Genomic DNA, 24,790 nt, shown 5'->3' with positions numbered 1-24,790 from the left:
ATATATTTCAGTGTGGATATGAAATGTCACAGCGTCTGCTCAGCTGGGAGAGGTGACTGGTTTACACAGACCGGGGAGAAAGGTATTGAGTGAGAAAGGTCATGTTCCATGTTCTAAAATAAAATTCCAATTGGGAATGCCTGCGGCAGGAGAGAGAGAGAGGGGGGGGGGGGGGGGGGGGGGTCATTGTAATGTGTTTCAGGAAATTCATTTTTAAATACAAATCTTTTTTTACACTGCTTCAAATGGTCTGGTCTATTTTGCTTCCCTGAAACGTTTGCACTACTTAAATATAGAAAATGATTCAGATATAGAAATGAACAACTTTTTGCAGAGAGCCAACTTGATGCATGTGTTATATTTCATAATAGTGCTGTTTTATTGACGGTATTCAGCAAAAAGCAAAACGCAGTATCAAAATCCTTCATGGGCAGCAGTGTGGAGTAGTGGTTAGGGCTCTGGACTCTTGACCGGAGGGTTGTGGGTTCAATCCCCAGTGGGGGACACTGCTGTTGTACCCTTGAGCAAGGTACTTTACCTAGATTGCTCCAGTAAAAACCCAACTGTATAAATGGGTAATTGTATGTAAAAATAATGTGATATCTGTATAATGTGACATCTTGTAAGAATTGTAAGTCGCCCTGGATAAGGGCGTCTGCTAAGAAATAAATAATAATAATAATAATAATTTCATTAAACACAAATGCCTTCAGCATGGCCAACCACTCCAGTGCAGATTTAGTTGCGCTTCTGTGATTCTGTGCTGAGGGGCAATGGTTGGCACAGCGGTAAGAGGCATTACTAGAATTGTGCTACAGTGGTAACATTTTCAGATTATTACTATAGCAATATTAGGAACAAATGCAGACTGGTTGTCCATAGCAGTACCAATGGTACCATACCATTACCAACGTGCTACAGCATCAGGTCCATTGCCTGCAACAAATCTGTTGTGCCGCTGTGGTCTGCAATTGGTCCTGCTCGGATGTTCCATTGTTTCTGTCAGGGTTGATCTCTGGTTCCAGTCCCACAAGGTGGCTTGTTAACCTGTTGACCTCTGGTCTTCTTTTCCAGAACCAGCTTCTTCTCGGAGTGATGGGAGTGGACATCCCTCTGAACGAGATCAAGAAACTGACTCCTCAATACAACGTACGTAAGCTGCCCATCGAGTTACAGTAAGAGCATCATTTCTTGACTCGGTGTGTGTGCTCCCTCACCACGTGACTAGGAATAGGATGGGTTCCACCTCACACTGGAGACAGACCAGCATTGCAATATCACAGTCCTAACCGCCTTGTAAGCATGCTGTCTTTGAAATGAATACCCTGGCATTAAAAAGTCTTTCCATGTCTTAATTTAATTCCCCAGGACCTGCTTTAACTATGTCAAGGCAGCATCGTATGAGCAATGCTGAGGGTTTATTACTCAACTGTTTTGTGGAGTCGGCAGCAGGAAAGATCACTTGAGATGCATTGTCCTCTGAAAGACCTGGGGGACGGGGGAAGATAGCATAGCAGAGGCAGTTTTTCAAACACACCTTTTCCAAAGAACACAATGTTAACGAGTCACATAACATTCAAAAAGATCCAGAGCTAGCAGGGGTGGTTTTAAATGTGATTTAAAAGCCTAGACAAGCGGCCTGTAACAACAAAAATGCTGATGGTGATCGTGAACACAACAGAACAATGGCTACCAGTACAGCTGAGGTTCTATCTTTGATTCTCTCTTTCTTTCCTTGCAGCTGGGAGCCAATGGATACATGTATGCTGTTGACCCGAATGGCTACGTGCTCCTGCACCCTAACCTGCGGCCCAAGGTAAGGTTCAATTCCTCAGCCCAGGTCTCTCTCATTCTCCACACAGAGCCCACACTCAGCTCTCTGAACGTGTGCAGAACAGCCAACTGCTTGCTTAATGATAATAAAGCAGGCATCCTTTTTATTAAGCACGTTTTGGGTAAGAAAAGGTGTCTGAAAATCCATCATGTTGAAGAGGGAAATGCTTTAAACAGAGCAGCCCGGATAGCTGCCAAGGTGCTGGAACTAATTTGACCCATTCATCACGAGAGCCAAAAGAGGGAGGGAATTGGAAAATAAAAAGAGGAGAGGAGGGGGGGGACAAAGTAAAGTGTCTTCCATCAGCAAAACCCGGCACCAGCGCTTCCCTTTCCAATAACATTGAGTGCAGCCCGTAAACAAATCAGAGCAAGTGCTTTTATTCAGGGCTTGTGACAGGGTGCGTCGAGGCTAGCAAAAGATGCGATAGGTTCCTTGAACAAGTACATAATGGGCTAGGTTCTCAAAGCTATTTCTTTCTAAAATGTCTTTATGGCATTTTTTTCCTGAAAGGGAAAAAAATAAATAAAATAAACAATTACAATTCTAAAAAAAAATGAATAAGAAAATGTAATGTTAAAGATGTTTGTTTCTGGCTTGGTAACATTTTTTTCTTTCTGAAAAAAAAGGCACTAGTAAAGATTCAAGAAAGAGTAGAGAAGTATGGCACACATTCAGGAGCGACTTTCAAGCAAACTAAAAAAAACATTGCAAATAATTCATGGATCAGGTCTAGTCCTTCATACAAGCCCAATAGGCTTTTAAGCCCAAGCCCAGATGTAGGATGCACAAAGACCTTGTAAAATGTGGAGCAGCCTTGTCTCCATCTGCCATTGGGACTGAGTTGAAAGTGGTTTGAAATCAGTCTGCTGCATTTCCATTGCCACACTGACATCCCCAGTTGTGACTGTGGCTTGCTGGCAGAAATCGGGCTCTCCAGCTGGCTCTGCTGGAGAAATTCAGTTACCTAATGAGGGTCAGATGAGGAAAGGTATTAAAACAGAATGCATGTCCCTGAATTAATATAGTACCTGAGAACCCGTGACAGGCAATAATTCAGCTTCGTGTGATGCAGACTGAATGTGTGTATGCTGCAGATCAGTTCCATATTGGAGCAAGATGAGACTGAGTTGTACTCTGGTTTTGGGGTGGAAACGTGCCGTTCGGTTCAAAGGTAAGAGTTGAGAGTGAACTCTGAAAGGAGGCAGGTCCTGGTGGACAGTGATCCCCCTCTCTTCTCTCCCAGATCATTAACTTCGGAGAGCTGGTCACACTGGACCTCCTGGATGCAGAGCTTGAGGATGAGAACAAGCAGCAGGTAGGACCATGGGGCTCGTCTCATATTGACATATTGATTGATAGCTTCTCACTACCACGTTATAGCTACTGTTCATTTTGTGATGAGGAATGTCACAATCTAATAAAATAATTGCATGTCCCCTTTCTTTAGACTGATATAATGAATATGTGTTATAGTTTATATATTCAGTGTGAAGATTTCTGCGTATTTTGTTAGCTTTGTGTTTTTGAATAATAAACCGTTGTGAGTGTATTGAACCCTGTTCAATTTCACCTGCTCGGCGTTCGATTGGGAAATCGGTTACAGCTCTTACAGATTATATTAGAAAGTACAGAGCACATCAAAGCACAAGCTTCAACTACTGGAAGCTGTTCGCTGTGGAATCCCAGTTCTCCACTGTTTAGCTGTCTTGTCTTGAGATTGCAGCTCATGGAGTCAGCCCCATCTCATTTGGCTCTCTTTCTTCAGATCCGTCGCGATATGATTGATGGGAAACCAGGAGAGAAAAGAATCAGAACCCTCATTAAATCAATCGATGAGGCAAGTCTGCTGCAGAACACACCACTCGCTTTTTATTCTGATTTATATCCAGCTGTTTTACCTTTCTGCCAGCAGCACCCCAGTTTGGTACCAGTACAGGTACTGGTCTGTTGGATATAACGTTACCTCTTCAGACACCCTGTTTAGGTCAGCCTGACCTCCTTCTCCGCTGCACAGACAAGTCCATTTTTTAAAATTGTGTAAAATGGAATCCTTTCATATTGCAGCGGATTTGATTGTGATAACTACCTCTTCTCACGGAGGACAATTTCTCAGAACGATTCATGTTCATTTACCCCATAGCTAAGTTTACAAAAAAAAAATCCCCAGATATTCAGCAGCTCTTGTTGGAACCTTTTCGTTTTAACTTTAATTAGCGGCAAATTGCTTTGTGAATACAGCCTCATACATATGCTTAGCATTTGCCTCTGATAACAACAAGGGGAATGTAACATAAATTCCCTCCCCCGTGCAACCTAGAACTTTGGTTCCTCAGAACGTTGGTTCTGTCTTTGGATGTATTTGCTTGTGAAACAAACCCAGAAATTGATAGTTATTATTATTAGTTTTATCCAAGGCGACTTACAGAGACTAGGGTGTGTGAACTATGCATCAGCTGCAGAGTCACTTACAATTACGTCTCGCCCGAAAGACGTAGCACAAGGAGGTTAAGTGACATGCTCAGGGTCACACAATGAGTCAGTGGCTGAGGTGGGATTTGAACCGGGGACCTCCTGGTTACAAGCCCATTTCTTTAACCAGTGGACCACACAGCCTCCTGTAAAGTCAATAAAGTCTCAGATAATCTTAAGAGTCTTGAGAATAAAATCATGACAGATTTTCTGCTGTCTCTTCCCAGAGGTATATCGATGAGTCAGTACGGACGTACACATGGACTCCGGTAAATGGCACAGACTATAGGTAAGAGGGCGGCCTGGGAGCTCAGATCTCAAACAGGGACACCACTGCACGAACAAAATCTGAAAATGATCGCTTATCATGACGAATGCTTTTAAAACAAGCGGGGGGGGGGTGCTTATTTCAAATCTGTTACCCAGCAGACGATTTAATGTTAACTTTGTTTTTTAAACCCAGAAGTCAATAAAAGTACAGCTTCAATTGTAATTATCTTTTCTTTTTTGTCCCACACCGCCCCCTGCAGCCTGGGGCTGGTGTTGCCTCCATACAGTTTCCACTACATCCGAGCCAACCTGAGTGACCAGATCCTGCAGGTTCAGTGTAAGTACTGGCATTGCGGCCTCCTCTCCCCCTCCACCTGTCCTTCAGAGCCACTCATCAGCCACTGAAACCGGGCAGGAACAGAGCGAACTAACCAAGACCAAGACAGAACGAGCCCCAGGCTTCCAGCTCAACAAGATTTAAAACATACATACGGCCCATGCTTTTCTTTTCTTTACTTCTTTGCTCTACTTAAAGTCCGAAGACTGATAAACTTGTTAAAATAATGGTTACCGCACTATTATTTTGCAGAGTGCTCTCACCTTCTACCATGCAATGATTCTGAAGCAGCTATATTGAAAGTATACAATGCTGTGAAAACTGGCATGCTTTTCACTATTTGTCTTTGTGTTTTTTGTTCTTTTCTTATATTTTCTTTATTATTTCAGTTTTTTCTTGGTGTAACTGTTCTGGCGTTTTTTTGGATTGCTTTTAATTGTTGTTTTTACTGGACTTGCTTCACTATTAGCTTTGGAATCATTCTCTGAGACCCCCCTCCCACCCCCAATCCCTTTTTAAGTCTTTGCCCCGTTTTTGCATGAATGTGTCTGAAAAACGTAGTGCTTCGGGTCTGAAGGGGAGACTTGCTCTCTCTCTTCTCCCCACTCTCTCTCTCTCCCTCCCTCCCTCTCCCTCTCTCTCTTTCTCTCTCTCTCCCTCTCTCTCTCTCTCTTTCTCTCCCTCTCTTCTCCTCTTCACCCCCCCTCTCTCTCTCTCCCTATCTCATCTTTCCACTCTTTCTTTCCCTCTCAATCCCTCTTGCCTTTACTCTTTCACCTGTTCTTTATCCTTCCTTTCCTCTAGCTCTCTTTCTTTTTGGCTCATTCCCTTTTAACTGTTGGTTTGCTTCTGAATCTTATTTTCTTGCCCTTATATTTTAAACCTTCATTTATTTCTGTTTCTTAACGTTGTTATCAATGTTGTTTCCTAATATTATTATTATTATTATTACTGTTATTCTTACTTTCTCGTTTTTTTGTTATTCTTGGTGTGCTTGCAAGACTTATTTTGTTGTTTTCTTTTTCAGTATGATTGATTTTTAAGAAAGAGAAACAATATTTTTATTCAAACAGTAATTGAATAAAATATTGTCTGTGACCCCCTCCCACCCAACCCCCTGTTTTTTTCTTGCTTTCTCTTCTGTGATGGACTCACACAGTGCAAAACAACTTTAACAAGGGCAAGTATACTCAATATTGGTCCCCATACCCCCACTCCCCCCACCCTCTCTTTCTCTCCCTCCCACTCCTACACCCTCACGCTCTCTCCCTACCCCCATACAACCTCCCTCCCTCCCTCCACAGTTCCCAGCCTGCTTGCCTGTCCCCTGCCCGCCTTGCCTCCAAGACCCTACTTCTTCACTCCCCCCTCCCGACCCTTACGAAGTAACCTGTCTTGTACTCCTCACAATGGCTTTATAAAGTTTCACCACCGCTGAAGTTGTCACACTATCTCTGGAGTAGAAGCTGCTTTGGTTCCTCAGTTCGACTTGTCTCCTTTTTGTTCCTCCCTGCTCCCCTCCTCTCTGTAAATGGTTTCCGATTTGCCTTAGTGTCTAGCCAGCTGTCCCTCTCCTTTTCTACCTCTTCACCATCCCTTGTCGCTCCCTCTCCCTCCCTCTCTCCTCGTACCCCGGTTATCTAGTCTTGCAGAGACAACAAGGCCTACATGTCACACCGCTATTCAGAGAGAACTAACCAGGCTCCCGTACAACTCAGGGAGTGCACGATGGACTCTACTCTACTTATCATTTCCAAGGGACCGGTGTGTCGCTATATGAACTTGAACTAAGCTGCAAAAACTTTTCTTTCTTTCTTTACGGTAGCTTGTTTTGTGTGTGTGTGCTCTTTTTTTAAAATGTAAATCTGTAACGTAAAACAGAATTACAATACCACACATTACACACTCACTCACAGCAAAGCCTTCATTATTCCAGACGCCAAGGCAGGCGACCCAAGGGTAGTGTAAAGCAGTAAACAAACTAAACAAGAGGTCAGCACATTGTTCCTGCGTCTCCAGCACTGATTTCTAACACATTTCGCTGTGTCTCGACTTTCACGTGCTTCAGCTAGTGCTGTTTCGTTACCACTTTTCAACCCCACACACGTAATACCAAACATGCTGTGCATTTGGTACACAAAATAAAACTCTGAGCAAAGCAGTGCTGCAGTAGTGGAATATATCATGCTCTTCCTATTTCAGATACAGATTCAACCTGTTTCTCCAGTAAAGCACAGCCTTCACACCACAGGGTTCGATATCAGTTTAATAATATACAATGTATATCATTTATTTTTTGCTTGTTTGTTTTCCAACCTTATCTCTGTCTACCCATAGAGATTGACAAGAACCCCTTTGCAGCAGGGGATTGCAGCTGTGATATTGAAATTCCTGTTTCAATAACTGTGTCACATCTAGGTTTAGTTGTCACGTTCTCTTGAAGGAGCATCCCCCACTTCCCCACCCCCGTCCCCGTGGTATTAAATACTTGTGTATAAGCCCCACCCCCACCCCCCACCCCTTGTCCTCATTGGCTTGTATCCAGATCCTGCGTTACAGTCTAACAGTCACACCACAGACTGAAGAATGAAGCCCAATGCTGCCACCTGGCTGTCAACAAGTGCATTGCATTGTGGGGAGGATAATTGTGACCCCTTCAGAATGCAGCCCTGAGTCCCCCCTTCTCACTGATTGAGGAACAGGCTGGAATTTAAATGCGTTGTACAAAACCCAGGCAGAGCCAGGCAGATTGATACAGGAAAGCAAACACTTGAGATATTATGCTCACAGCAATCTGTTGCAATCTGATTTGTCTGCAGTTTCATTTGGTTCACATTCGTTTAGGACCACAGGTTGTAAAACTTACCTCAAAGGTTCTATTATACTGTAGCTCCAGTAGAACTAAGTTCAGAAGATCAGGTCAGGTCTTTAGCTTCCTGAAGTTTGTTAGAAACATAGAGTTGCTGAATAAAGTGATACTAACTTAAAATTACAATTTGTCAATTTTACAATTTGGATAAATACTACTACGACTACTACTACTACTGCTAATAATAATAATAATAATACTAATAATTGATTACTACCACATGACCCCCCTCACAATGCCTTGCACTTTCTGCTCTCCCATAATTCCACGGCACTGACATCACAGGCAGAGACCACCATTCTAGTCTGCGGCGAGACTGTCTCCATTAGGACCCCCCCTCCCTCACCACTGATCCCCCTTGGTTGGCCATGTTGATGCCTTAATGAATTCTCATCACTTTTAAAAAAATTCGTCAAACTCACTTCCTACACCAGTAACGCAGAGAAAGTGAGTTTGCTGTCATGTGAATGCATTTGCTGCCTTTTTACAGTCTTTCTTCAATTGACTTTGGATTCTTCAATTTCAAAAGCAAATTTCAAAAATGTTTCTAAATGTTTCTTCTTTTTTTGGTATTTCCTTTTTTTTTTTTGGCAACTTCTTGGCTAACGACAACTTTCCCTCCATGAAAATTAAATGCTGACTGGTTAACCCAGCAAAGATCAAACAGAATTAATACATAAATAACGAAAACAAATCTAATCTAGCATCCATAACCTAGCTTATCCTCTTTTTGTTTCTTTCATTTAAAAAGCCACCCCAGCCCGCGGCTGTTCCCAGATAATCTTCCCTTTCTATTGCAGATTTTGAATCTCTGCTGCCAAGCAGTTTTGAGTCCGAGGGACATGTATTCATTGCTCCCAGGTAGCTGTGTGTGTATGCTTGCTTTCTTCCCATCTGTGCTTCTTTAATTTTGAATCCACGCATTGTCCTGTGAGCTCCCCCCTTCCCCCTGCCTTCCGCCTCGCTCCTGCCACCCACTGCACTCTCCGCCGCATACTGTACACCCCCTCGCTCATTCATTCCGTTCCAGGGTGTTGTTTTGTTTCGTCGGTTTGTTTTATTTCTTTCATTTTTTGTGCTATGGATATAACCAGAGGAGTGTGATACAGTACATACAGTATGTTCCTTAATAACAATCAAGGTATCTAAAAAATAAGCCCCTCTCCCCCCCCCCCCCCCCGGCCCCTTCCCCTAAACACACAACCCCATCCCCGACCCTAACCCTGACACCCCCCCTCCCCCCCACTCCCCAAAACAGACCTCTATGGAGACGCATGCCTCCGCATGAGATTGGATTGAACCGGCCAAGGGCCAGACCCCCCTGCATGGCAGGCTGGCCAGCGTGTGTGTGTGTGTGTGCGTGTGTGTGCGTGCGCGCGTGTGTGTGTGTGTACGTTTGTGCAGCTAGCAAAGTGGCAGCCTGACCAACTGCACAGGTATTCTAATTAATACCAGATCCTCCAAGTTCTCTGTTTAACCTATAAGCCCTTTTTAACAAATGCATTGAAAACTATAGATATTGCCAGCAGTTAAAGATGTGTTATACAGAGCTCCACAGGGGGTCATTATTGTGAGATGCTGGTTTCATTATTTCCTTAATGAGATCTTGGAGGGTCTCCGTGGCGAACCCAACCACGTGCATGTGCGCTTCTTCGAGATGGTGCATGTGTCAGTGTGTCCGTGTGTGCACGTGTCCTCTCATGCAAGTGAACCACTATATGCTGTGTTTGCTTAAAGGACTGTATGACTGACAGTATGTACATGCTTGTAAGGGTGCTGTTTATCTATATTGTGAGTATGCACTGGCAGGATTGTGTGTCTTGGTGAATGTTAGGCTAATGCATATGTGTGTGAATGTGAGTGTGTGTGAGGTAGTCTGTGTTACACTGTGTAAGGGTGAGAGTGTGGGAGTTGAGGCATGCTTCTCTGTGGACCTAACCCTGGTATATGTCAGGTAGTGGGAGAGCAGGGGGGGAGACATGCTGGGTTGCAAACATGTACTTTTTGTTTTCTTTCTCTTACATGAAAAAACGAAACTCTCCCCCCTCCCCCATCCCCTCTCCCCTTGCCGTCATCCACCGATCCCTAGGGAATATTGCAAGGATCTGCAACTCTCCGATAACAACACGGAATTCCTGGACAACTTCATCGCACTCATGGAGAAGGTCACTCCGGACTCCAAGCAGTGTGAGTACTGCACCTCCTCTAGATCCACAAGCAGTGCGAGGACTGCACCTCCTCTAGATCCACAAGCAGTGCGAGGACTGCACCTCCTCTAGATCCACAAGCAGTGCGAGTTCTGCACCTCCTCCAGATCCACAAGCAGTGCGAGGACTGCACCTCCTCTAGATCCACAAGCAGTGCGAGTATTGCAATCCTCTAGATCCACAAGCAGTGTAAGTACTGCACCTCCTCTAGATCCACAAGCAGTGCGAGGACTGCACCTCCTCTAGATCCACAAGCAGTGCGAGGACTGCACCTCCTCTAGATCCACAAGCAGTGCGAGGACTGCACCTCCTCTAGTTCCACAAGCAGTGCGAGTATTGCAATCCTCTAGATCCACAAGCAGTGTAAGTACTGCACCTCCTCTAGATCCACCAGCAGTGTGAGGACTGCACCTCCTCTAGATCCACAAGCAGTGCGAGTATTGCAATCCTCTAGATCCACAAGCAGTGTAAGTACTGCACCTCCTCTAGATCCACAAGCAGTGCGAGGACTGCACCTCCTCTAGATCCACAAGCAGTGCGAGGACTGCACCTCCTCTAGATCCACAAGCAGTGAGAGTACTGCACCTCCTCTAGATCCACAAGCAGTGCGAGTAACTAAAGAAGCCTCACCGGCTGCAAAACACTTAGACCGGCTGTCAGTTTGGGTGTTCGTCTGGACGGCTGCTTATGCACTGGGGTGAGATTTCCTCAGTGTGATTTAATGCCAGGTGGTAGAGCAGGCGTTTAAATGGACCCCCAAATCTTTGAGCTCCTCTTGGAAAACACCTAGGGTTAAATGCCTAGGAAAGTACCCAAGATGGGATTTTGCATGGCACTTTGTTTTTCTATAGATTCCACGATAAAGCCATCAGCCTTTATTTTCCTATTGTTTGGATAGACTACAACCTTTTTCATGGACGGTGAGATACAAAGACCTTCACAATGTCTCCAGTTCAATCTGTCATTTCATAGAAAACCTATAGTCCCTTTAGTCTCCAGCATGCACTGCAATGCATTTATTACCACCACAGAGCCATTTCTCTTCAATTTAAGCTGACATGATTAAATATCTTTTCAATTTGTTTTTTCTTTCAATTAAAAGGTGATAACTTCCTCCTGCACAACTTGATCCTGGATACAGGGATTATCAGACAGCTTGTGGACAGAGTGTGGAAGAACTGGGACTTAAGCACGTGAGTGATCCACTGTGGCAGCATGCTCTCTGTACACCAGGTCTGCAGAGCAAGGGGATGCTAAATTCAGCTTCCTCTGCTTTGAAACATCTCTGGATGTACAAGACAAATGCCCTCTCTGCCATGTTGGTCTGAAAGTATTTGGGTCCACTGTGCTTTCTTTGCTGGGCTGAGAGAGAGGCTTTCCGGTAAAACGCTTTTTAACACCTTGTGGCGGAGTGTCCCGTCCCTATGTATTTATTTATTATTATTCATATTATTGTTTGTGGCGTGGATAACAGCGCCGCGTATTTGTTATTGTTTTGTATATTTAAAAACCCTGTGAGGATGCATGGCTGATCAGCTACTGATTATTTAACTAGCTGACAGTCACGCATCCTTACCAAACGCGTGCAGACTGTGGCCAAGGGGTAATAAGATAATTAACAGCTAGTTAACCCCTCGGCCAGAGTATAAGAACCTGCAGCTGTCCGTGCTGCGGGGTTGAGTGTACAGAGGAGAGTACGGGAGAACACGGGAGAGCGAGCGAAAAACAATTGCTATATTTAAAATATACTTGTTGCTGTTTATTTGTTTGGCCAATGCGCCTTTTTGTTTTGCTTTGTTGTTTGTTTAAGTCTGTTGTTTTTGTTTAATTATTTAATAAATACGCTGAGTGCCGTAGCATTCAGCTTCACCCGCCCATCCACTGTTTTGGTTTCTGTACTTCCTGGTCCGTGATGTCACCACACCTCACCACTGCAGCCATCCTGCCACACACCTGTTTTGACATCCTGCTGTGCTGAAAAGTAACGAAAAGGAAAATGAATCTTTAAAACCTTATGTTTGCCATCCTGTTATTGCTGGTGCTGTTATCAATGAAGGGGCTTAAGGACCAGATTTAAATGCGTTGTAAAGCATGTCAAATACAGGGATGGAAATAAGACTCCTATTGCATAGCAGTTTCACCTATGCCAGGTTTTAATACAAGCTTGATTTTCCACAATGCATAGGTAACAAGTTCAGGTGAGTTGAAACTGGTCTCTTATTTCATCCCTGAACAACTACTACTACTACTAATAATAATAATAATAATAATAATAATAATAATAATAATAATAATAATAATAATAATAATAATAATAATAACATGTATCAATAAAGTGTTTTAAGAACATTTAAGAACCAGTATAACTACTTTATCTTTTGACATTCCACTGTTAATGTCCCCCTCTTCCTCTCTCTCGCTGTCTCTCTGCAGGTATGGATTGCTGGCAGTGTTTGCAGCCACAGATGGAGGAATCACACGAGTTTTCCCCCACAAGTATGTCATTAAAACCATCCTAGTGCTGTAGATGCAGAAGTGGAAGAGTGTTCTGCTCGTCCTCATCAGTGTTGGTGTAACAAACTATTATGGGTTATACTGTTACTTTAATTACTATAGTGATAGCTCTGCCTATGTACATGAGGCATGTGTGTGACTAGTTAGAGTAATGATAGGGCTGCTGACTGTAAATAAGCAATGGTATGTCTAGCTGTTCAGTTATATGATTAACTACCTTTAGGTGTTTCTAGGGAAGTTATCTGCAATGCTATAATAGTCACTGTCAGTTGTGGGTAGACTGTTGAATATCCTGTTTAAGCCTGAGATGCAACTAAATGGGAGCCCCACGTTGGGTGCCACTTTGTAATGCTCGGAGCCTCACCATTACCTTGGAGAGAAACCTTCATCAAGTCCACAGAGTCAAGTTGTTATCCAAAGGGAGATGGGGTCCCCGTTTACTAGCAGTTGTATCACATGTTTCTAATGAATGTGGTTGGCTGGTTTCTGGTGCCCTGCTAGTTAAAATCATTATACGAGTTTACCACAGTATACACAGTTTTCCCTGGTTTGCCATGTTTTTTTTTTTTAATATGCTTTACCATATCTATTTGTACTTGGACAATGCTTACATATGCTGCCATGCTTTCTCTGTGCTTTATTACAGTTTGCTATGCTTTTACTGTGGGAAACGTTTCTAAGGGAACATTCCTCATATCTGTATCTCTCCTGTAGGGCTGCTGAGGACTGGGATGAGAACCCGGAGCCTTTCAATACCAGTTATTACCGGAGGAGTCTTGACAATCCTGGATACATTTTCCGGGCACCCTACAGGGATCGTATGTACCCAAGCAAACCCCTTCCCAGCTTGCCATTTCCGCCCATGTTTTAGAAACCGGATAGATGGAAAGGTTTTGAGCAGCCTTCGTTAAAAGGCAGCAGCACTTTCATAGTCTGCACTCCCTGTCTTTTTCTCTTCATTTGCAGAAAACTCTGACCCGCTGGACCCAGTGAACGACACCATCGGGATCCTCGTCAGCACTGCTGTGGATATCAACATAAATGGCAAGGTCTTGAAGCCTGCAGGTAGAGGGACATCCTTTGACTATTTTATTTGACTTTTAAAAGCAATGTACATGTTTTGTCATTGCTTTAAACACCTACTTTTGCACGGGTAAGTCTTTTATGGTAGCATTTTCATTTAACAGGCGTATAAATGTAATAACATGGTAATAACACCACAATAACTGGGTAACTATTCCCTATTCTTACCTCACATGGTAACTATTGATGCAATAAGTGTGTAATATGCACTGTGTATAGGCAGGATACATGTGTACATACAGTTATTACAATGTAATTACATTGCATAGAACAATAGGGTAGTTAATGACATGGTAATATGTAAACAAAAATACATTTCACAGCAGGAAATAAGAGACTACACTGTTATTACATGATAATAAACCAGTAAGACTTTTAATTACAGGGCTTGAATGAAGTATTGAATGATATTTTATTCAAATGCTTTGGGAATGCAGCCCAGGGCATTCAGCCACATGGGAAGACATCCTCGTTCTGATTCTCTTTTCCTAACCTCTCTCTCTCCTGGCAGTGGTCGGAGTGAAGCTGGATCTGGAATCCTGGGTGGAAAAGTTCAAAATCCTGGCCAGTAACCAGACTGACAACAGGCAGGGATCTCGCAAGGTAACCCCAGTCACAGGCCTGCTCCATGGTAATAAGAACCCTCACACCAACACGAGGGTCCCCACTCCAGAGTACAGACTGTACAGACATATTTATTTTTGTACTGGACCTGTAATAAAGAAGTGCTTGTAATTTAATCCAGATATACAATACACCTTAAAAAGGCTTGACACTGGTGCTTAGCAACTGCTTACCATTCCAATTGAATTCTTAAGTAGACTGAGATACATTATTTTTTGTGTTTCTGTTTTTTTGGGGACAGTGTGGACCAGGAGGTGCCTGCGAGATGGATTGTGAAGTCAACAGTGATGTACGGTTCTTCATCTCTTCATTTATTTCTTTTTTAGAAACTTAAACAGGCTGCGCTTATGTTCTGTAATTAGACTGCCAGCATGTTAAACACGGCAGCCAAATGCTTCTTCAGCAACTGGTTAAGACAGTGTTGGACTGCAAGGTTGCTGTGAGTTTGAAGCATCACCCTGAACCCAGTATAAGTTGCTGCAGTGACGTTCCCTGTTCTAACAATAGCAAAGCGAGTTTCTGCTGTTAAGTGCACTTCTGCAATGATAACAGTGTGCTACTGTAAGACAAAAGGGAGCCTAGTTAAATGGGAACACATAGTAAAAGCACAGCAAAGTGTAATAAAGCATGGTGAAGCATTGTAAAGAATAGTGAAGTATGTCAAAGCATATTAAACTTTGGTAAATGCATAGTATAGCCAGGGGAAAAAGCATAGAAAAAGGGGAAAATGTATAGAAAAATGCATAGCCAGGGGAAAAAGATAGAGTGGTAAACTTTTATAGGGGATCTCAGCAGTGTGCAGTAGTTGGAGGTTTTTTTGTGATTGATGGTTTGTTTCGTCAGGACCTGCTGTGCGTTCTCATTGACGACGGAGGATTCCTGGTCATGTCCAACCAGAAGAGCCATTGGACCCAGGTAAAGTGTCTATGAGGCCTGGGTCTGGTTGCATAAAACATTAAGTTTAACCCTTAAGGATGCATGTTCCCTTAACTAGGGTATTGACTGTAATGTGCTAAGCTGCAGCTGTGCTGCCTGACAAGGGTCTCTGCTCCAGGTCGGCATGTTCTTCAGCGAGGTGGACTCCTCCCTGATGAATACCCTCTTCAACAAATCCTTCTACAAGAGGAAGGAGTCCTACAACTACCAATCTGTCTGCACCCCCACCCCCAACAGCAACACCGGAGCAGCCCGCAGAGGCGTCTTTGTGGTGCGTAACCAGAATGTTTTGTGGCAGAACGTGGTCAGTGCATAACATGGGAAGACAGAAAATACAAAATAATTTGCAGATTTACCATGTGAAACTTTTTTTCAGGATTACACAGTATTACACTTAAAACAGGCCTACAATGTGAATACACTGTGTACTAAACTGCGTTTGAGATTTCCAATACGGAAGTTACTGTTCTGTACCATCCTCATCCTAAATCATTTCTGCAAAGCCATAATTGTGCAGATGATTTTGCAACTATTTTTTTTTAATTAATATTACTTTGCAGTTATTTAGCACAGCTACGGCAACAAGTAATTCTAATCATTTTGGAACACATGCTTGTTTGGACTTGCCTGGTTCCAGCTCAGCTGTTTTGACTAATACAGAAATATTCCAGGGATTGGAAGCATTGAACCTCTTTCTGTTGTGCTGTTGACTGACAGAACAGGCATTGCCTCCTTGGAAAACAGCTCTGTCAAGGATTATTACTTGAGTGTTTAGCCAGCCCTAAAAATGCATGCAAACACACATGCATGCAGGCATACATACACATATACATATCCAAGCTGCTTTTCACGTTTCTGTTTGTTTTAATTTAGCCCACGATTGCAGATTTCCTGAATTTAGCCTGGTGGACCTCAGCCACTGCCTGGTAAGTGCACACCCTGAAACTGAATTTCTATTAAGCTGCCTTTATTGTAAGACCGTAAACCAGTACCTACTGAAACTTCTTGCTGTTTCCCTCCATCAGGTCCCTGTTCCAGCAGTTACTGTATGGCCTTGCGTACCACAGCTGGCTTAGCGTAGGTAAGGTCGTTTATACGCTTACTGAAAATCTTTATTTTGTACAGCGTAGCGTCAGATGTCACGTCATGGATACGTGTTATGTTCTTCGACTAAGCTGTAGATAGTACTGCACTTCCAAACGCCTGATACACTCAACAGCACTCATCCTTACCAGATCAAAAAGCCCACCGCACAATCTTCCCACCACAGTAATCTGTCTTTTCCGCCCGGTAACAGATGATGTCACAGCAGACGACATGGACTCCCGAGAGGTCAGCTGCATCACGAAGCAGACGCAGTTCTACTACGGCAACAGGACGGTCGCGTACAATCAAATGATAGACTGTGTAAACTGCTCCAGGTCAGTGAATTTGACCAGGTTTGAATGAGGAAGGGAGGGGGATATCGGTGCACCATCTGAAGGCTTGGATACACTTGTTCCTTTGGGTTTGGCATTCCCAGTCCGCCATAGTTAACTCTCTAAAGAGGCTCCAATGTTGATGCCAAAAAACACCAGAAAAAAAAAGTGTTCAAACATTTAAATTGAAAAAAAAAAGAGTCCAGTAGATAATGTTTTGGCTTTCTTCCAAGTCAATTAACTATTAGATTGGGTGAGCGCATTTTTAGGAAAATAAAAACACATGTAATAAACTAATGTAGATGCATTTTTTATTTGATTTGATTACCACATTCTCATGAGCCATGAATAAAAACAGGATCATAAAAGTAAATCGACTTTGGCCCTTATTTTGTCAGTGGAGTTAAAAATCAGAGAATCGTAATTCTGTACACGCAGATTCACGAGGCGTGACAGCTACGTTTGAATGTAATATTTATATAATGAACTGAGTTTAAATGTGTATCGTGTGTGTGTGTGTGTGTGTGTGTGTGTGTGTGTGTGTGTGTGTGTCTCTTCTAATACTGCGTGGTTCTCTCCCAGGCTGTTTAGTGCCCAGAGGCTCTCCAATACCAACCTGCTGTTTGTGGTGGCTGACAAGATGATGTGCTCCTCCTGTGAAACAGTGAAACTGAGCCAGTCCGAGACAGGGTGTATCCTTACAGCGCAGTACACCGTAGAGCCATGCATCCCCCCTGCACTGACTCCATTCAGGATGGGGAGCCCTCTTTGCCTGTAGCCAGACCTCTTATTATAACTAGCTTGCTGAAACGTGACACTTCTACACCATTCACGCTACTGAAATAATGCGCAACCATCACGTTTGAAACCGTGATAGCGAATCATGTGCACTGCAGTCACATGGTGGCATTATGTAAGCATTAATATCAGACGCTGCAGTCATTACCTGCTACTTAACCAACTGCAGTCAACTATCTACAGGTTATGTGGATATTAATGCTATTAAAAACTGCTTTTGTGTAAGAAGACATTTTTAAACGTGTTTTCAGGTTGTATTGTGGACTGGATCATCCCGGGTTGTACCTGCTAAATGGTTAACAGTCTCTCTGCCCAGGTGAAAGTTTGTTTCCTTAACTCGCTGACCCAGCTGAGGGGCCACACCTGTGTGGCCAGCTTGACAGCCCCAGATATCGGAGGGGACCCCCTACTTGCTTCGATTACAGCGTCTTGGTAAGAGGCTGCATGGTTTGTGCTGTTACTGTCTTCTCATTTAAACTGCAAGATGTGTCAACCCTTTAAGGTACAAGGTACATGTGTGTCCCACAAATAAAAATGATGCAAACGTTCTTATTTTTGCAAAGAGGTGCACGAAACAGAGTTTTAAAATGTACTGAAAAAAGCTGGATCTGGTCATCCAAATTGTCAGTTTCCTCCTCGTGATACTTGAGTCACTCTCAAATGTATTTTATGAAGAAACCGTTTGAACAACCGCTTAATTCCTTGTGTACCTAAGGGGTTAAAAGTCTGCGTGTAGTGACTGTTCCAGTGCTGTAATGTAAGTGTAGAGCTTCTGCAAAATGCATGAATCTCTCTCTCTCTCTCCGTTGTTTTTGCAGGAGAACTCTTCTGACTGTGGCCGAGGCTTCTCCTTCAGACCCTCTTTAGGAGTGCTGATGTCCCTCCAGGTGTTGCTGCTGTGTTTGACTGCCGGCCCCCAGCTCCTCCCCACGCCCTTCTGCCTTTAACTCTCTGCGGCTTCTTCTTCTTCCTGTTTCCGCCCATCAGCCCATCCTCCTTCATTCCCTCAAACCCTAGGTTGTCATGGTGACAGAACTTCCTGTTTCCCATTTTTCAGAAGCCTCGAATTCTGCCTCCACCTTTTTTCCCCCAACCTCACTTCGACTGCTCTCTGGGAAGCGGGAACAACCGGAAACTCTGAGAGATTTTTTTTCACCACCGAAAAGAAAACCTTTTGAGAAACAAGATATACGGAAGACCCCCCTTTAAGACCTCCTGCCGTAGATATCTGTATGTATTTCTATATCGTAGCCTGACCTGGCAGGAAGAGGGGAGTGGTGGCCATTATCATTCCATCTGGACCCTCCCGTAAAATTCTGGGAGTTTCCTGTCTTTGTGTCCAATAGGAGTCTCTGTACCATTCAATCGTGTAAACAAAAATCAATCATACAAAAAAAGGGAAAAAAAGTTTTACTTCCACATGTAGGATATGATTTTACAGGGAATGACTCGGTTTACTTAATTGCTACTAACTTACGTACTTACTTAGTATCTTCTTTATTTATGCACTATGTCTACTTATTGCCAGAATGAGTATGCGGCTTTATTTTTGATAGCCAAAGTAGGGAGAAGTAGCCCTCCTTTCACTAGTGACCGTCTCAAGGGTTACGACACCATCAATGTGGGCTGTCTGTAGTCTGAACCCATTCATATCTGGGGGTCACCCTCTATATAGCAAATATAAGTGTTTTATTAGATGCAAACCAGTGATTACCAACCCAACGGTGTGTCCTTCCAGCAACCATACAGATATGGTAGGATTTCAGATTGACAGCTAATTCATTGTTGTATCTGTTAAATAACTACGATACCAATAGGCACTCTCATTCAGCTTGCGAGCTTAAACTCTTCCTGTATTGGATTTTAAAATAATGAATGTAAAACACACAGTGGTGCCGGCATTAGGGATCAGAAGAACCAACACCGGGATTTCTTTCAGCTTCCCCCCATGGTTCTTCAGTCCCCCCTGTGATTCCACCACCTCCCCACAGGATGTCGCTGTTTTAGTTGCCCCCCCCCCCCCCTATAGCCGATGGCTGCTTGGAGGCCACACGTTGCACACTGGTTTAACCGTTGCATTCTGAATTGTGTAAATACAGTACAGTCATTTTAATCCAAAAGGACTGCTGAGCCAGCACTCTGAGAACCTGCTTTGAGGGTGGAGTTGGGTGGAGCCCAAATGAGCTGTCCTGACAGGAACAGGCCCGGTCCAAAACAGGAGCAATGCAGAACTGTTCTGAGCTGAGAGAACTCAAAGGATTCCCTTAAGACATATTCAAATCCCTAAAGTCCGACTGCCATGTACGTATCACAGAGCATTGCTCCACGCTTGGGTTTCTGCAAATATAAACGGGTCTAACGAGTCCTACAATGAAAAAATACCTACAACCACATGCAGGTCACAATCTGATGTGTATCATTCCTTAATGTTAAAGCCCAGAAGAGCTACAATCTAGAAAATTATCATGTTAAAAGACACAAATATGTAGGAGGCAAGTCTATATTCATATCAGATATAATTCATATCCATTCCCCATCTGAGAACCATTTGGTGCCATGCTGTATCATACAATACAAACGACACACATGTCAGTTATAATATGTTGTACCACATAAAGGAAGTATCATTCAAAATGATTCGTTACACTCCTACATGTAACTGGCAGTCTGGCTCCAGGTGTGTGATATAAAGAGGATGTAAATTAAAAATGTTTGATTTTATGAGTTCTCATGTTGAAGGTTGGTGACCCTTCTACTTAAAGCTCTGGCATGAGGTCAGATATTTTTCTGAAGGTGTTTAGACTGACCACCCTCTGAGCTTGCAAAAAACGTCTCGCATCCTCTTTTAAATGATGTATCCCAAACAGCATGGCTCAGTTTACAACCTTTTCCTTTACGACAATAGACGAATCACTGAATAGCACTTAAGCAGTAAGAATGTACTGTGAAATACATATCCGATTCCATCAGCGAGCAAATGATTCAATATCAAATAACACACAGTGTAGAGTTACCACAAGATTAAGACCAGGGTGCTTGTTAAGAAGACATCCGTTTCTCTCTGGGGAAATACAAAGAACCGCCTGCAATACTAACAGATGATCAAGCACGTGTATGTGACTATACACAACATGTATTCAGTACCCTAGCTCAACCGCAGAGCCATATGCGCCCATATAGAAAGTGGCCAGGATTCAAAGCTGACTGCTTTCCAGCCCGGTGGGTTCAAGGAGGGGGCTGTGAAACTGCTGTAAACAGCAACACCCACCCTGCTCCCATTCTCATCACTGTAAATAGATATATTTTATTTTTCATCCAAGAGTTTTTGTATTTAGAACGCAGGGTGGGCCGCTAGTGGCAGATTGTAAAACGGCCGATTTTCTAGCTGGGCAGGATTTTGTTTTTTCTTGGTTCCTAAGGATAAGAAAAAAAATTAAAACTTTAATATATTTCCTTTCCTTTTCGATTGCTAGATTAGATACCAGTAGCATATCCAATTGTAATAATATGTACCATGTGAATAGTAGCATGGGATTATATACCCTAAACTTGCTGTTTCATGACGGGGCGGTAGGGTACATTTGAAGGACCATGTTAAATGTAAAGTTGATTTTACTCATTAGTAAAATGGGGGGGTTTAAGAATCGGGGGAACCCTCCTTGGTTACCGAGTCAGTGTTTTAAGTAAAGTCAGTTTGCAGCAAGTGAAGGTTGTCAATCGCTGAGCAGAATCAAACTTAACAAAGACGCAAGCGTGAGAGTCCAACACAGGACAGAAACTTAAGAAAACAAACTGTGTGCTCTAACCACAGGGGGGCAGTGAAGAGTCGACAAGGCTTGCTAAGTGGAGTTTCATGGTACTGAGCTGAGCAACTAGAAGCCAAACTGCTTCCCTGCTTGACTGCAAGATATTCCTGTGTCTCGTACAATCCAATCCAATCCACTTTGCTTTTATATAGCGCTCTTCATGCAGAGCACCCCAGGGCGCTTTACAATAAAACCTGGTATGACTTGGGACGGAGGTCCAAAGGCAAGGACTGTAACAGCTAAAGGCCCTGGCTCCTTCTGATTTTAGACGACTTCTAGGAACCACCAAATGTTCAGCATTCTCTGCTGGATAAATCTCCTGGGATCCTGCCCGGGATCATTGCTCTGCTGCTGCTCCGAAGCGGCCAGGTGGCTTTCCAGCCACCCTGTACATAAAGCAATGAAACGTGGCAGGTGGTGGAGGAACCAGTGAAGAGGCAACACCTCTTCATATGACCCGCATCCATTCAGCACTCGGGCACCAAGCGAGACAGTGTTAAAAAAACTCAAACGTGTTGCATTGTCAATAGATGCAATCTCTAATGCTGATATTTTTTGTAAAGCTCAGTACCATGCACAATACATCTGGTAATTGGTTACAGATTTGTGTCAGACTGTGATGTAACCAGGGTTGTGTCTGAATGCTATAGACTCCCCTCTACCACCACCACCACCGCCGCGAGCCACCACCATCATCATCACCAACATCATCATCATCATCATCAATCCCTGTTTTTTACCAGCGACACGGAGGCTTGTTTAAAGCTGGCTGGCATCCCCTGCTATGGGGCTCAGAGCAGGGGACTTTCTGAACTGCAGTCCAGCGGTCTATCTGAGCAATTCTTATAGGGTATGACATTCTGCAGTCCCATGCTGTAACCACCAAGTTTCATGCAGGGTTTGGGTCAATTCCTGTTTTTCAATTCCAGTTCTTTGTTCAAATCAATTCCCAATTCCAGTTCCTTCGAAGGAATTGGACTATGGAATTGGAATTGGAAATGATATTTTAGAGACAATTGTTCAACTGCTTTCATTTGAAGCCAATTTAATTGACTGACAGGTACTTCAATGTGAGTAATTTGTTGCCACTGCGAGAAGCTCATTTTAACAGAATACTGCTAATTGCAGTTTTGATCAGTGTTTGATCAAACCCTGGTTGAATGAGCTCCTGTATATTGCCTATTTCTACCCGAGCATTAGGAAATAACTTTGAATTTCAGTGGATTTTCTTCAGGGGAGGCTGCGAGGGTTTGGGTGGGTTTTAGGAATCTTTGGCCCGGCTGGATTTTGACTTCACCCTGTCTGTGTTGGTGCGTCTCTTGGGAAAGCCTGTGTCTAAGGCAGTGTGTGTATGTGATTCTGTAGTCTGTAGTTTGGTGCTCTGTGACGATGTTTGAAAAAAAAAGTGTATAAAATAAAAAGTAAAAATAATAACCATGAGTAATGATGAAATTAAGCGAATGTGTTTTTATTTATTTTTTTGCTGATGCTGGTGATGATGTTTGCAGAGAAAGTTCAGCTCATATTATCGTCTGCGAGCTTTTATTGTTCATGCCGCTCTGATTTTTTTTGTACAGATTAAAAAAATAATAAAAAAAAACCTGAAAAGAGGCGAAATTTGTAAAATATTGTGTCTGTGACTCCTTGTAAAATATTTTCAAATTGTTTATTACAGAGAATCAGTTATTAAATAATGTTCATATTTTTCACTTCAAAGCAGAGTTGTGTGTTTCTTTCATGTGGGTCATTCCTTTAACCCTATGTGCATGAAATACTGAAAATAGATGAAAAGATGTCGTTTTGGACACATAATAAATAGATGTTTTCAATTTCAATGTTTCCTTTATTTTCTTAGAAACTGATCATGTGATCATAAAAGTAGGGTAACTACTCCCATAAAGTCAATTTGTTCTGGTCCTTTTATAATTCATAAAAACCCTTCAAGGAATAATGTCATTTTATTTATATTTTTATATATATATATATATTATATATATATATATATATATATACTGTGTTGACCAGACGATTTCTGTAGCGTATTGGTTTTATAGGGTCCATAAAGGCTATTGTGCTTAATGTCTTGTCGAGTATATAATAATAATCATGTCTTAAAATATTCATTTAAATGTGTAGCCTTCTAACCGTCTCCCTTTAAGAGCGACGCCTTCCTCTCTGGAGTTACAGTGACTGCAGAAACTGCAGCACTGCACTGTGCCACTCTCCTGGTTTGTCAAGGTAACAAGGGTGCCCCGCCCCCTGCAGCACAACCACCTTGTGATTGGACAGATTCTTCAGGTTGTTGAGAGAGACCTCCCCCAGCTGGGTATCCTAGTCCCCATAAACAATTAAGGCTGGAGTCTGAAGAAGAAAAAGAAGATGAAGACACAGTGAATGAGCATGTCCTATTAAATTAAACCCCCTTAGATGCTTAAATGAAGTTTGCATCCCTTGTTATTTATTTATTCCCTGCTACTGTATATCAAACTGCGGACCAGGAAACCCCAGGGGGATGCAAGTTGATTTTGGGAGGGGGTTTGCAGCACAGAGAAATATTCTCCCCCAAATGATCCTGACAAAGCAATGCTGCAGAGGTGCTGGGGTCGATGTATTCACATTGCAGCTGCTGTTTGCTGCTTACTTAGTTTGAACGTAACACTTACTATCATCAGCGAAGCTCAGTTGTACTTGTAGAATGCCCATGCTAACAGTACGCACTTGAATGTGATTGGAAGGAGACCAACACGTGACCCGTCCTGTGTAGTGACTGGGTAGGGCTCAGTCATGATCCAGGGATGGAAATATGATTCCAATTGCATAGCAGTTTGATCCATTCTTGGTTTTACTAGGAGTTTAATAAGACACAGCTGGGCATGTTAACTATACAGTATAGCTAATCAAGTTTATATTAAAACCTGGAATAGGTGAAACTATTATGCAATAGACGTCTTATTTCCACCCCTGCTTATCATAGGAGACATTTTAAAAGAGAACCATTGATATAAAAAAGTCTTCTAGGAGTCTTTCTAGGAGTCTTATTTCTATCCCTGTGATGCCCAAGAAAGCTCAGGGACCCCAGCTGCAGAAATCCTGCCCTCCCGTGATTCTGAAGTGACTCCGAGGTTTAACACAGAGGTTCAGGCTAGGTTATCTTGCCTGGCAGATCAATAGCGACGGCGCGGTAGCCGGCCTCAGCCAGACGCTCCAGAGTGTTCAGCTTGAGCCACGTCTCTGATGAGAACCGGATCCCGTGCAGCAGCAGCAGCACCGCTAGGCTTGCTGCCCCCTCAGCGGGCTGGAACTGCCGGTAAAACAGAGACTACCCGCCCACATCTACCCTCCCCTCGCTGGACTTCACCGTCGACATGCCAACTAATGGAAAAGGTGAAAGAGAGCACCGCAACGTCACAATGGGAAGAACAAAGGGGACAGTGGAATTCACTTTAAACGCGCAGCGCTCCATTTCACGCTAGTATTGCACGTTCACAACATTCTGCTATACGTCCACTTTAGTCTTCTGGGCACCGTGCCAGAGAGCTGGCCTTGTTGACGGTTCAGTTTGTTTACAGCTACCAAAGGCAGTTCTAGCACTATTCCTTGTTTTTGTGGTGATGCTATCCTG

General features: G+C 43.2%; 2 protein-coding genes across 3 annotated transcripts in view; one reads left to right on the top strand and one right to left on the bottom strand.

Annotated features, from left to right (window-relative positions):
- The window catches only part of LOC117963518 (voltage-dependent calcium channel subunit alpha-2/delta-2), a 190,642-nt gene extending 169,810 nt beyond the window's left edge, over positions 1 to 20,832 (top strand). Inside the window, exons 17-39 of one of the 2 annotated variants that reach the window (XM_058988346.1) lie at positions 1,075 to 1,149; positions 1,742 to 1,816; positions 3,081 to 3,152; positions 3,603 to 3,674; positions 4,534 to 4,595; positions 4,837 to 4,913; positions 6,073 to 6,093; positions 8,583 to 8,643; positions 9,872 to 9,969; positions 11,092 to 11,182; positions 12,423 to 12,485; positions 13,218 to 13,321; positions 13,470 to 13,568; positions 14,098 to 14,189; positions 14,452 to 14,499; positions 15,054 to 15,125; positions 15,265 to 15,417; positions 16,020 to 16,072; positions 16,172 to 16,227; positions 16,444 to 16,567; positions 17,147 to 17,256; positions 17,712 to 17,794; positions 18,181 to 20,832. In XM_058988346.1, the coding sequence (XP_058844329.1) occupies positions 1,075 to 1,149; positions 1,742 to 1,816; positions 3,081 to 3,152; positions 3,603 to 3,674; positions 4,534 to 4,595; positions 4,837 to 4,913; positions 6,073 to 6,093; positions 8,583 to 8,643; positions 9,872 to 9,969; positions 11,092 to 11,182; positions 12,423 to 12,485; positions 13,218 to 13,321; positions 13,470 to 13,568; positions 14,098 to 14,189; positions 14,452 to 14,499; positions 15,054 to 15,125; positions 15,265 to 15,417; positions 16,020 to 16,072; positions 16,172 to 16,227; positions 16,444 to 16,567; positions 17,147 to 17,256; positions 17,712 to 17,794; positions 18,181 to 18,309 (1,890 nt within the window). In that variant the 3' untranslated portion in view covers positions 18,310 to 20,832. The remainder of the gene's footprint in view (positions 1 to 1,074; positions 1,150 to 1,741; positions 1,817 to 3,080; positions 3,153 to 3,602; positions 3,675 to 4,533; positions 4,596 to 4,836; positions 4,914 to 6,072; positions 6,094 to 8,582; positions 8,644 to 9,871; positions 9,970 to 11,091; positions 11,183 to 12,422; positions 12,486 to 13,217; positions 13,322 to 13,469; positions 13,569 to 14,097; positions 14,190 to 14,451; positions 14,500 to 15,053; positions 15,126 to 15,264; positions 15,418 to 16,019; positions 16,073 to 16,171; positions 16,228 to 16,443; positions 16,568 to 17,146; positions 17,257 to 17,711; positions 17,795 to 18,180) is intronic. The other variant, XM_058988347.1, reaches the window with a different exon arrangement.
- A 2,315-nt stretch (positions 20,833 to 23,147) lies between these two features.
- LOC131697866 (putative protein-lysine deacylase ABHD14B) lies at positions 23,148 to 24,631 on the bottom strand. The gene is made up of 4 exons (XM_058989599.1): positions 24,578 to 24,631; positions 24,312 to 24,487; positions 23,857 to 23,872; positions 23,148 to 23,499 (listed from the first exon to the last, which is right to left on the bottom strand). Exons 1-4 carry the CDS (start codon positions 24,629 to 24,631, stop codon positions 23,350 to 23,352), a joined length of 396 nt encoding a protein of 131 aa, XP_058845582.1. The 3' UTR covers positions 23,148 to 23,349.
- Positions 24,632 to 24,790: the final 159 nt, after the last annotated feature.

Source organism: Acipenser ruthenus, chromosome 16 (assembly GCF_902713425.1).
Source record: "Acipenser ruthenus chromosome 16, fAciRut3.2 maternal haplotype, whole genome shotgun sequence".
Taxonomy (NCBI): domain Eukaryota; kingdom Metazoa; phylum Chordata; class Actinopteri; order Acipenseriformes; family Acipenseridae; genus Acipenser; species Acipenser ruthenus.
The sequence above is the reverse complement of the archived record's forward strand: the minus strand, read 5'-3'. Positions and strand labels throughout refer to the sequence as shown.

Excerpts from the sequence above, each read along its gene's own strand:
- LOC131697866 (XM_058989599.1), bottom strand. The coding sequence starts at position 24,631 with ATGGAGCGCTGCGCGTTTAAAGTGAATTCCACTGTCCCCTTTGTTCTT. Across the intron at positions 24,488-24,577 it reads TCCCCTTTGTTCTTCCCATT|TCTCTGTTTTACCGGCAGTT; the intron begins GTGACGTTGCGG and ends GTGGGCGGGTAG.